The 13044-nt window shown below is 37.7% G+C and overlaps 1 protein-coding gene across 1 annotated transcript in view; it reads right to left on the bottom strand.

The window, feature by feature from the left end:
• pik3c2a (phosphatidylinositol-4-phosphate 3-kinase catalytic subunit type 2 alpha) overlaps positions 1 to 13044 on the bottom strand; it is a 56937-nt gene that overhangs the window by 10465 nt on the left and 33428 nt on the right. The window contains exons 13-23 of the mRNA XM_003214803.4: positions 12522 to 12689; positions 11886 to 11994; positions 11436 to 11578; positions 9799 to 9987; positions 9005 to 9098; positions 6227 to 6321; positions 4957 to 5137; positions 4454 to 4558; positions 3466 to 3558; positions 2508 to 2637; positions 1402 to 1538 (exon numbers count right to left, since the gene is read on the bottom strand). Coding sequence (XP_003214851.2) covers positions 1402 to 1538; positions 2508 to 2637; positions 3466 to 3558; positions 4454 to 4558; positions 4957 to 5137; positions 6227 to 6321; positions 9005 to 9098; positions 9799 to 9987; positions 11436 to 11578; positions 11886 to 11994; positions 12522 to 12689 — 1444 coding nt within the window. The remainder of the gene's footprint in view (positions 1 to 1401; positions 1539 to 2507; positions 2638 to 3465; positions 3559 to 4453; positions 4559 to 4956; positions 5138 to 6226; positions 6322 to 9004; positions 9099 to 9798; positions 9988 to 11435; positions 11579 to 11885; positions 11995 to 12521; positions 12690 to 13044) is intronic.

Genomic DNA, 13044 nt, shown 5'->3' with positions numbered 1-13044 from the left:
CACACCTGAAAGACAATGTATTTGTGGGACTTTTGAGAATTGTGTTCCAGGGTAACATATCAATCATAATTTTAAAATTCTATTGATTAGTAAAAAAACGAATATAAAGTAGAAGAGGAAGGCAGTTTTATATAGTGTGTTACAACAGGATTCTAGAGACCAGAGCTCAAATTCGTTTGGCCATAAAAATCTACTGTGTAACCTTGGGTAAGTTACATTCACTCAGCCTCAGAGGAAGGCAATGACAATCCCCCTTTGAATAAAGTATTCTGCAGGAACCCTGTGATAGGATGGCCTAAGGCTAAAAGTGACTCGAAGGCACACAACACCATGAACAAGAACAATGCCAAAGAGGGAGAATCCTTAAAAGTTCAGTGTTTTTTATGGAAGATTTTACAAATTCTTCTAATAAGAAACAGGTAATATGTAACTTCAAGCATTAGGAAGCAATAGATAAAAAATATCCTACATCAAAAGTCTCATATATCTATATCTACACACGAGGGTTATCCAGAAAGTAGATTACGTTTTAGAATTAAAAATGAACGAAGTATAGGAGAAAACATTTACCATATGCAGTTGAAAGCCACACCCAAATACCACTTCTCAACATAGTCGCCATTCAAATCTAGGCACTTATCATAGGGATGAATGAGCTTGGCAGCTCCTTCCCCACAAAACTCTGCCGCTTGCATCCTCAACCAGCCGGTCACCCTTTTCCGCAGCTGCACATTGTCGCCAAAACGATGCGTTGAGGATGCAGGTGGCAGAGTTTGGAGTTGCCAAGCTCATTCATCGCTATGATAAGTGCCTAGATTGGAATGGCGACTATGTTGAGAAGTGGTATTTGGGTGTGGCTTTCAACTGGTAAATGTTTTCTCCTATACTTTGTTCATTTTTAATTCCAAAACATAATCTACTTTCTGGATAACCCTCGTATACACATACATACATACATACATACATACATACACACACACACATACATATTAAAAATACCAAGTCAAATACCCTGCCAAATCCTATGTCAATCTTTCCTTCCTGTGCATTATTCAAATGAAAAAAACCTGAAGTATTTCAGAAAGGGAGAATGTATTTTTTCCAAAATGGGATGACAAAACAAATATTCATTACCGTGTTTTAAATTAAGCACACTAGCAATATATTTCTCAGGTATATTTATATACATATTTTCTAACCTATACATGAATAATTTGACCTCTAACTCAGTACAAATTAGGAATGGTTTTCTGGATCTATGATAAAGCACTTTCCTCATTCTGCTTCTTGAAGTTGGACTAAACACGGATTTCTTGCAAGAAAAACATGAACTTTTCCATCCTCTTTTTAATACTCTTCATATCATAGCATATTCATGTCCTGGAGACACATGGGGGTTACCTTTTCATATTCTTCTTCTGTGGGATTGTATTTTCTTAGCCATTCAGCAAGAGGCTTATCTTTGAAGGACCCAGTCACACCATTTTCTACCTGAATTTTCCTAAGTGTGTCTGCAGCTGGAACAAGCTCCACCATTCCTTTAATTCAACAAGAAAATAGTGATTTTATTCATGCATTTTGCTACATTTTAACTTCAAACACCAAAAAAATTCTGTAAAATCACTTTATTTCCTGATAAATTCTACCCCCATTCATTTTCATTAAGGCTTTGTAAGCATATAAATGACAGAAATCAATGAAAGATACACAAAGGAAAATACTGTTTTATCCTTAAATCAGCTCAAATTCTGGGTAAAATCAATAATTAAAAGTTCATTTATCACATTACACTTCTTTAGCTACAGTGTGCCAGAGGCTCCTTTTTTACATATATTTGTGAGACTGCTCCATCTGGAGAAGTATTTCCTTCTTTATCCATGTTAAAACTACAGTGCAGAGATGCTACAGTATTGTGTGCCCTCTTTGCTATTTTTGGGGCCCTCCAATGGCCTCTTGTTGCACTGTTTAATTAGCTGTGACAAATTTAAAAACTTTTTTTTAAGATTTCACCTGCAATATCAGTTTTTGAGGGGTGAGAACTAATGACATAGAGACTATAAACAGGTACTTCTGCTTCAAAATCAAGGGCACAAAGGAGCACTTTGAGTTGAATCGCACTCCTGGAAGCACACTTCACTTTAAAATGAACAGCCCATTTTTAAAACGAAACTGCCTTATTAAAAGTGTTACCTTATTAACTGTCCTTTATTATTTGTTGGCTACAGAGCTTCACAAGAGATTGAAAGAAGAGAACATCCAATTGGCCGAGAAAGAAGCAACACTGCAGTGCTAGTTCCTGGAAGCTGCTCACCCATCCTGAGCTACACATGTGGTTTCAAGAATATTAAACAGCTCGATCTATATGAATAACCCAATAAAACTACTACACTTGTGAAGCCTCTTTCTGGCTTGCTCTGCAAATGTAGAAGATTTAGAGCAATTATGCTTTATCTGCCACGCCTACTGGAGAACAAATCTAAAGGCAGATGGAAAACACTGGTTTATACCTCTGTCTTTGCCAGTAGAAAGGCACTTGAAGAGAACCATCCGCAAATCGAGTCCTTCCTGTAACCAAATCTTATCCATAATTTTTATCATTTGCAATGCCAGCATGTCCTGACGTAGATCTTCTCCAACCTAAAACAAAAGCACAGCTAGAAATTATTGGAAGGACTAAGAGTTTCTCTGTAGAAACCGGTATTGCGCGTTTAATAATTTCAACTTTCTAACTACTGCCACACTGAAGTGATTTCATGTGCACAGCATCTATACTTTTTAATCTGAACAAGCCCATACACCTTATAATAAAATTTGTCTCAAATTACCTGAATGTCCAGGTCATTTGTCATTTAATAGTGAAATTGGAAAAAAACAGAGGGAAGGTGGAAGAGAAATGGAATTCTGCTACTTGAGAATTACATTCAAAGTTTCACCAGGAATGCTAAATTAGATGTAAATTTAAATTAAATAGACCAGTAACACAGTATTATACATATATACTCTATTTATGCAGTTTCCCTTCTAGCTCAAAATTTAGTTCAAAAAATGAAAAGCAATATCAGTATGAAATACAAGGATGACATGCACATGTGGAGAGCTTCTGGTTGAATACCAGAAAGCCAAATAGTTTCATGTGAGTCATGCTATAGTAATAGAATTGCCATTACAAGAAAAATATGTTTTGCTTGTACATAGAAAAAAATAGAATAATAATTATTACTTATATCCTTATTTTTAATCTCTAAAGAAAGACCCAAAATGGCTAACAACACTAAAGACAATAAATTTTAAAACTTAAAAAACTTACTAAACTAGGATTTAATATAGAGGCTATTAAATATTAATAGTTAAAACCATTAAACACCCATGAACATATATAAAACCCTACACAACACCCCCAGCTCAATCTTAAAAATGCTCTTCTTTAAAAGCCTGCCTGAAAAGAATCAAAAATAAAAAATGTACCTTAAACATGACATTAATTTCTTCTCCCAAGGGATCTGAATTCACTAGAGCAATTTTAAGAGGGACTGCATTTGAACTGAAGTAGGAGCATGCCTGCCAAAAACATTTTATATTTATTATGACAAGATTAAGATTACTTAAAATATTAAAACAAAGAGGCTTGGAAATAGATTCCAGAAATATTACCAAAATATAATATTAATAAAAAGTTAGTGTATGGGATACAATTTCTCTTTCCCTTTTTCTTCCAGTCTCAATTGTTATACAGCAATGAAATGAGGATTATAGAAGATAGCAAAATATGCAGTTTGTAGTCTCCTGTTTTGTCTCTCTTGAATGTTTATCCACTAACCATCTTTGGTATTTTAGTACTGGTCTTTAACTAAAATGTTCAGACAAGTTTGGCATATAAGATAAATGAAAAATGAATGTACCAGTATACACTTTCCCAGGTGTGATCATCTTATTTGTATGTTCTCAGTTAACTCCCACTATTGATGCTGCCCAGTATGAATGAGTGAATGAATGAATGGATTTTATTACAGTTTCAGATCAGGAGTTTAAAATGTTAAAACATTAAAATTAGAAGTTTTTAAAAACAATAAACAGAAGCTCAAAACATTAAAAGCATAAAGTCAAGCTATACAACAATCGTAATTTGCTTCATATTTGAATCATATCCATGACAAGTCTAAAACATTTAGAGTCTGAAGCATGGTTTACAAATGACACTTGATTAAAATCTGTGGATGCTGCTCAGTAGCTGTTTGGCACACTTAGCCTAATTCCTTAGCAGAAGTCTGTCTGACATAGAAGAGCCTGCCATCAGCACAGCCCCTTGCCTCAAAGGAGCATGAAATTCCACCACCATAGATAGTGTCATAGTAAGGATGGTTATACATACACACATACTCAGTTTAAGCAGACATCATTATATGTAAGGAAGGTACGTAATATAATAAATTAGAAATGTATACAGTCAACATACCTTAACATTCAGTTCTTTTGCTACAAGGCTGGGACTGAGTGGCAAACGACATTTATTTTTTAAGAAAAAGGACTGAACACGTTCCATTCCACTTTGCAAGACAACCTATTAATGAAAAGGATTAAAATTTATTAAATTTTAATCCTGAGAAGTATTTTAATCATTCAAGCTATTACTCATGGATACTGAGAAGTCCTTTTATCATTCAAGCTATTATCCATGATGTACTGTTCCTATTATGTTCCCATAAAGAATGGCCATGTTTAAGGAACAGCCACAAAGAAGTGTGCACTTCTGTTTATACATTCCCATCTATGACCTCAAGGCTCAAGACTTTCAAAGAAATGCAATACTAACTTAATAACTCCACTATGAATATAAGAGCAGAAGGATTTTGTTTATTAAACATGAATATCACCATAAAATGAGAACTGAGCAGCTATTTACTTTTTTAGGTGAGCTGGCTCACAGACATATTCACATAATCTACTAGTTCAACAAACCTGTCTGGCAGATCCATTTGTTTGCTTTACTTTTTCTGCAACCATTCCCAGTATTTGTACTAGTCTGGTCTGCTTTTCCAGATCTTCTCTCAGTCTTTTGCCACAGACTGAAAGGAAGGCACCAAGGATATGCTCATACATTACACCATGTTTAATATCATGAAGGGTATCCTTCAGTAACCTGAAATATTATATAATATTGTATTGGTATTTTTTTCACAAAGTATATGCACAAAGACACAGCTGCACACTCACTCCAACCCACTGCTCTATTTTCTGCTGGAATAACTAAACGTGAAAGTGATTTACATATGCAAGGCAATGCAGCAATCCAAGCAACACAAGACAGGGAAGGAAGAAGGCTGAAATACTATCCACAGTTGAGGATGATTTACAATCACAGGAAGACAGGAATGATTTATTAAAAGTGGCTTCTCATTATGTCAAAACTCCAAACTCTTCTCAAAAAGGTTGTGATTAAAAACCAGCTTTAAACCAGGGTTTAAAGTTCACTTCTGAATTCTGGCTACTTTGGGATTAACTAATGATAATCTCAGGTTGAGATGTAATGGGAAACAATGCTTCCTACAGAAAGCATTCATGCTGCTTGTAGCCATGGTGGTTTAATAAGTGAGGATTCGCAGCTTGTTGTGACATTTAAGCTTAGCTAGTGGATCTCATAGGATTGTTCTGTGAGGTACGGAAAAACTGCATTATGTAATGTTAATTTATATTAGGATTAAAGAAACCCAATCTTGTTCTGGAGCATGAAGTTTTCAGCTTTCACAGAGTAGTGACATGATAGACATTTGGAGAATATGCCATGAGAATTTTTGCAAACTCTTTGTATCTAGGTCCTTCTAGCATGAAATCATTTTTCACATAATTTATTTGTTTTATACACTGCCTTCCCCGTATGTGCAGTGAACATTAACAAAACGTAATGTAAAGATGAGCATATCATTTTTTACCCACATATTTGATTTGTGTAGTTTATTTTCCTAACCCCTAACTCACTTAAAATGCAGAAAGAAGAGGCGAATATCAGTTTACAACATTGTTGGAAGGAAGAAACAAACAAAAGCAGCCAACAAGAACAGAAAACAAGTTAAATGTACTCAAGGTTTTCAGTTGTGACAGCACACTTTTTTGCATTGTAAAGAACCCTTAAAAATAATGTATTTTTTCTCTCTTTATTTATCCACTCAGCTGTGGTAATATAGTGCCTGATGACATGATTTTTTTTTTAAAAAAATGTAGATTGTCTTACCAATATAAATAGTGTGCTATTCGAATATTTCCTAATGCTCGGGCCAAAAGGAATCTGACTAGAGAGTTGTCCAAGTAAGTTTCATATTTCAGTGCCTAGATACATAAAAAGAGATGAGGTTTTACTCATAGTCATACACTAACATTTAAAAGCATAACTGTAGTACAGTGGTAGTAGAAAGCTTAACTGAAATACAACTAAATTTGACTTCATATAATCAGATGATGGAAGGTTTAGAATTCTCCTGGCATTACGCTTCTATGATCCAGTTTTCTCTGGCCATTGCGAGTAAGGATGAGAGGAGAAGGGAGAACACTTACCCACTTACACATGTGGCCAATATAAGCTCTCAACAGACATAGTAGACTGAATAACATTAAAACAAATAAAAATGGTATGTCCTGGTTATTCAGCTTAAGTTGAATTTGTATGTAGGTTGGAGCATGTAAAATTTTAAAGTGTAACTCCAGCCATTAATATATCTTTTAAAGATTTGGATAGCATAGGGAAGGGTCAACAACCCTGTGGAATGTGTTTTATTATTTATTACTTTGTTTTATATCCTGCCCTCTCTCTCTCTCATTGAGGGACTCAGAGCAGCTAACATACGGCAACAATTCAATGCATTCCACATAAACCACATCACAATCAAAATGCATATAAATACAGTAGAACCCCGGTTAATCGAGCTCCGGTTAACCGAGTGTCCATATCATGCGAGGCACTTCCGGGGGCACCCCTCCCTCTCCCAAGCGAAGGGAGGAGAGGAAGAGGGAGGAGGAAGCGTCCCGGAAATGCCCCACAATCGCTGCTGCAGCAGCGCTAGTGGGTTGCTTCTCTGGGCCGAGCCGTTGCCCTTTGGGAAGCACCACACGAGCGCTGCTAGGTAGTAGCGCTCGTGGGCTGCTTCCCAAGGGGTGAGCCCTCATTGAGGGACGTCTCCCTGGATCTCCCTCGGCCAGGTCCTTGCTGGAGGAAACTCTTTCCTCAAGCAAGGGCCTGGCTGAGGGAGATCTGGGGCATGCTCCGCTTTTCTCGGAGGGACAGGACCTTGCTTCAGAAAGGGGCTGTCCCTCCGAGAAATGAGGAGCGTGCCATGGGTTTTCCTTGGCCAGGCCCTTGCTGGAGGAAACTTTTTCCTCCAGCAAGGGCTTGGCCGAGGGAGATCTGGGGAGACGGATCTGTGGAAGCGTGGGGCTTGTCATTTCTTAGCGACATGCTCTGCGCTTCTCAAAAGGCCCAGGACCCTGCCGGAGGGAGGAAACTTCTCCCTTTGGCAGGGGCCTGGGCCTTTTAAGAAGCGCGGAGCATGTCGCTAAGAAGCGGCAAGCCCTGCGCTTCCACAGATCCGGTTATCCGACAGATCTGGGTATCCGAGATTGGGCCAGCCCGTTTAAGTTGGATAACCGGAACTCCACTGTACATATAAAAACGTATACAACTAATCTAAATACAATAATACAAAATAAGACATTATTATTACATCTATAATTAAAATAAAAACTTCCTCCGTCTCATTGCCATGTTCCACAACCATTGCACTTAACTCAGCTTAACCATTATCTTCCCCAAAGGCTTCCTTCCAAAGAAAAGTTTTTATTTGTTTTCTAAAGGATAACAGGGACAAAGCCATTCTGATGTTCTTCGGGAGAGAATTTTAGAGCTGAGGAGTCACTGTTGAGAAGGCCCTCTCACTTGTTCCCACCAGCTGCACCTGAGATGGGGGTGGGACTGAGATTAAGGCCTCTCTAGCCGAACGTAGGGCTTGGGTAGGCTCGTATCGGGAGATGCGGTCGGATAAATAAGTTGGGCCTGAACCGTTCAGGGCTTTAATGGTTAAAACCAGCACATTGAATTGTGCCCAGAAGCACACTGATAGCCAGTGGAGCTACCATAACAAGGGGGTTGTATGTTCTCTGTACAGCGCTCCAGTAAGTAATCTAGCTGCAGATCTTTAGACCAGCCAAAGCTTTTGAACGGTCTTCAAGGGGCCCCCTACATAAAGCACATTACAGTAATCCAGTCTGGACAAGCAGGTGCCTGAGTCACATCCACAGAAACTGTATTCAAACTCATGTATAAGTCGGAACAGATCCGAGCGATTTTGTCTGCAACGTACTGAGCAAAAGCTTCACATTTAAATTTAAAGAATCAGGATTCAAAAATCCCCTGACCACTTGAAACAGCCCAGTTGGATGGTTCTCTGCAGGTGCAATTTTGTCAGCTTTATAAGATTTTTTTACTGCCTCCATTGCCGCGGAGTAGGCTTCAGAATAAGTCCTAACCCATGTTCAGTAAGACTCGCTCCAAGTCGTCCTTGGCAGTGCTCTAGTCCCTTTCTCACCCGGTTCATCACCACCAGCTTCCTGGTGTACCAGGGAGGCACTACAGCTCTGTGTTGTGAGAGGGGACATTAAGGAGCGATCGTGTCAACTGCCCTGGTCATTTCTCCATTCCAGAGATCGACCAGGGCTTTGACAGGTTAACCTATTGAGGTGGCAGGAAACTTCCAAAGAGCCATCAGGAACCCATCTGGGCCCATCAGTCTTCTGGGGTGGACGGTCTTAATAGGTTCTCCATCCCTGCAGAGGTTAGAAGTCGCTGTAAGCCTGTCTGCGCCCCTGTTCAGAAGGGGTCAATTTCCTTTCTGTGGGGGTAGATTTCTCTCACTTTCTGTTGTCTCAGCCCCATTCTTAACTCAGGGACTACCTGTAGTCAATTAATGATAACAAATAATAAATGCCCCTTTCCAAACATTTAACACAATGTTCTCCTGACCTGCACAAACTGGGGTAGAATGTCAGCCAGTTCATCATCGCTGATTGCCTCTATCCACTTTACAGCTTTTGTTCTTACTTCCTGATCTGTGAAGCTACAAAGGTTAAGAAGTGCAATGAATTCATTTCAACAAGAACATACATCCCTAACCGTTCTTGAAATGGCTATTGTCATAGAGTCAATTCTCAATCTATACAAAAAATGACATACATTTGTAGTAAACTGAAGTAAACAGCTTCAGAAACTGCTATTTCAATCAATCAATTTAGTACAACAAACAAGTCACTGAATTGTACTAAAAAATTCAATTAGCAAGTAATTATCTCTCTCTAGAAGAGTAACAAAAGATAAACAATAAAAATTCTGCTTATAAATCATTTCCAGCTGATGAGCGCAGTTCCCAATCTTAAATACTACCGTTTCTGTCTGCAGAACTGGCATGGTATTGTTTCAGTGTCAGCACTAACAGGGCTGCATTTTGGCACAGTGACTGGCACATTCCACCCCATTTATCTGCTGCCACAGCACCCAAAGAATCAGGCTGTAAGTCCATTCATGCATAGTAATTTAGAACTGTAAGCGCTTCAACAAGACCATTCAATCATGTGTAACCTCTAAACAAATGTTCATGTGGCAACAGAAATGTCTGCAAAACCAGCAAACTGTCAGCAAAGGACTGGAATGTTAATGTAGCTTGTACTTCAAATTCATTTTTAAAGATGGCTAAGCATATCTTTTAACTTTATCAGCATTTTAGTACATTTACTAGCCTGAAATTAGCACATTTTACTCACTTGGAGTCCAGTAATGCTAATGCAGTCAGAGGAGGTAAGGGAGGCCATTGCTGAAGCAGCAAATATATTTCAGGGAGAGTTGTCAAATCCCAGTTTGGAGCACTGGCTAAAACCTTTGGAAGGCTATTTACATCTGTATGGCAGTAATGTCGTTTCTCCCACAGAAATGCTTTGTCCTTTCTAGACAGGCTACAAAAAGGATTCAAAATATCTTTTGTTAGTTCATGACAGCGTAACAGTCACCACAGCAACTGGAAGCAATACCTAAGTGTACTTTTAACACAACATGGAACAAAAATAAACTTCCAGGGGGCCTCCTGACGATCACACTGCTAATTTATTTAATTTCCACAGGCTTTTCATCACTTGCATGTTTTATTTCCCATCTTTGCCCGATTGTTCTTTTATAAGGAGGCTGGCTTACGAAACCGTTTATTACATTTTCCTGACAGCGTAAGCAGAACTGAAAAACTGCAACTGAAAATTTTGAACATCTTTTAAAACGCAGACCTATGACCAACAAAATCTCATTCTCTCAAAAAGCCTAGCTTTGGTAACATTATGTGCATCTTATGCGGATTCAATTTTAGATAGTCCTCTTTCAGAGCTCCTAGGCATGAAATTTGGTTCCAAAACCAAGACAGATTGAGCAAGATAAAATATAAACTATTCTGCAAAGCCTTTATAATAAATACTGCAAGTTGGGCAACTTGTAGCCTGCCAATGTTGTTAGACTGCAACTCCCAACCACTCTAGCCAACATAACGGTGGGGGATGATGGTTGCTGTCTAATGGTATCTGGATAGCCACAAGTAATTTCAAGAAAGATCATTCCTGACTTCAAAACCTGTGCTTCCTAAGCTGTCTAAAATGGAGAAGCAGCACAGTTCCCCCCCCCCCCCAATGTGCAATGAACAGGCACCATATTTGTGCCCATTGACTGCAATTCCTTTTTTTTTTTTGAACACCCATCATGAACCAGCAGCCAATGGCTCAAGGAATGACACCATCCCACAGACCAGCATCTTGAGCAGCACTAGTCTGAGGATTGGGAAGCATCACTCCTCTAAGCTGAAGCACTTAATCATTTCCTACCATTTCCTTCTCATTTCAGACATACTATAAGAAGCAATGAGCCAAAGTTCCAGAATTCCAGCTAAAGTGCTTTGTAAATAAAAAAATTCACAACCAAAACAGAAAATATTTAGCCAGTATTCCTGCTCAACAATTATTCTCTATACCGTTTTCAGAATAAGAATATGAGAATGTCTTAAGTCCTCACAAAGAAAGAGGATTGGTTCTGATTTATGTGGAAGCTTTCTATTGGGGAAAGAATCCCATATTCCCACTTATGTGAATCTTGTGTTTAATAGGAATCCCTCCTTTTCAAATAGTGAGAGGACAGATATGAGGGGTGTGCGCCTGTGCTCCTCTGCTGAAGAAAACAAGGTGTGTTACAGAGGAAAGTGATGTCTGCTAGAAGTGTAGGATTGTTCCATGGCTACATGAAGGCACTTTTGGGGAACTATATTAATTTTAACTGTATGACCAGAAATACAAAAAATGTATATTTAATCTAAAAAAAACCCAATTAAGTTAATTATGGAAAATACAACTGTTAATGCAATGCAACATACCCAACTGTACCCTGTTTGGAAAGAATGGTAATAAGACGTTCTCTTGAATCTTTTTCCAATGTTTCTATGGAATTACATGTGGAGCCACTTGCAGCTTCAGGAGTTTTGTATATAATATCAAATGGCAAAGAAGGAAAGTCAACCTGAAAAGTTTAAAAATAAATCAGCATCTAAGCAAACTATGGCATGAACTTACCCACAGGCACTTATTGCAGCGACTTCAATTAATATTAAGTAGCCTTTTGTCTAACCTGTGTCTAAACTAAGACAGACTGCACAAAGTGCATAAAGAGAAAAGGAACAAGTATACTGTTTTGTAAAATATTCCAATATCTAACAAGATATGGCACTCAAATTCCCATGTGCAAACAAACAGGTATCACTTGCACAAGGGTAATTTATGACTGACACAAAATTCTCCAAAAGCATCTAAGAGGGAAACAGCATTACCTGTAACACAATCCTTTCCATTAGGTTTCCTTTTTTATGGGCTACTCCAAAAACAAGGCTTGTGGAAGGTGTCCAAACATGTAAGAGTTTTGTTCCAGAAGCCAATATTCTAAGGAATAACCAAAGAAGGAATGACATTTACTTGTCCAACCAATCTGGTTTCAAGGTTAGAAAATATCCTAGCAGATTTCTACAGCACAATGAAGATTTATTTTAGGTAAAAACAAAAAATATATTGAGAAACTATAGAACAGTAATGTAATGAGGAACATTGGGATCATGAACAAATTGATAACACAGCTTATGATTAAAATACTGTTAAAATGTGTTCCTTGAATTCTACTGACTTCAATGGAATTAAAATAGTCTAACAGACTAGTAATCAATAATATTTATTCAGGATTAACAATAATCGTCATTCTAAAAAATTACCAAATTGGAAATGTGACTTCATTACAAAATAGTTTTTTTTAACCATTATGGAGAAAAACGTTTCATATATATTATTCAAAGTCAATACAACAGGAGTCAAGAAACTCATTAAATTCAGGTCAATTTCTTTTTGGGATCTGTTCAATTATTTTATAAGCAATGCTTCCAACCCACAGTACTACTTGTAGCATTTTGAATACTTACCGTCTAAAATCAAAGAGAGGGAAGGAAACTTGACCCAACATCTCTGGGCCTTTCCGCTGCTTATTTGAGTCAGGTGAACTACCACTATTTTGGTTTAATATCCCAAAGAGAGTAAGGCATAAGATGGATTCTAATGGCAACTGAGAAATCTGTATAGGGAAAATTATCCTGCAAAATAAAAAAGTGGTTAGGCATAATTCACCACTTTATTTTGGGGAAAAATACAAGTTAAAATGAAATAATATGCAGTTTTTCACTTCAGATTTTGTTTTACATCCCATTAACAATGTATATTAAACATAAATAGTTATCAGTATTTCCTGCAGCCTCATTAATCTTACTTAATGAAACATCTCTCTTTCAAAACATTATTAAATATTATACTGAACATCTTTGGTACAAAAGAAATGATATAATGGGAAGAGAAGAAATAGCATCATTAACAGTCCATATTAAGGCACTAAGAGCTTTTTCAAAGGAGACCACAGTCAGGAATCCTATGTTTAAATTAAAATACATTGTC

The sequence above is a fragment of the Anolis carolinensis genome, chromosome 1 (assembly GCF_035594765.1).
Source record: "Anolis carolinensis isolate JA03-04 chromosome 1, rAnoCar3.1.pri, whole genome shotgun sequence".
Classification (NCBI taxonomy): domain Eukaryota; kingdom Metazoa; phylum Chordata; class Lepidosauria; order Squamata; family Dactyloidae; genus Anolis; species Anolis carolinensis.
The sequence above is the reverse complement of the archived record's forward strand: the minus strand, read 5'-3'. Positions and strand labels throughout refer to the sequence as shown.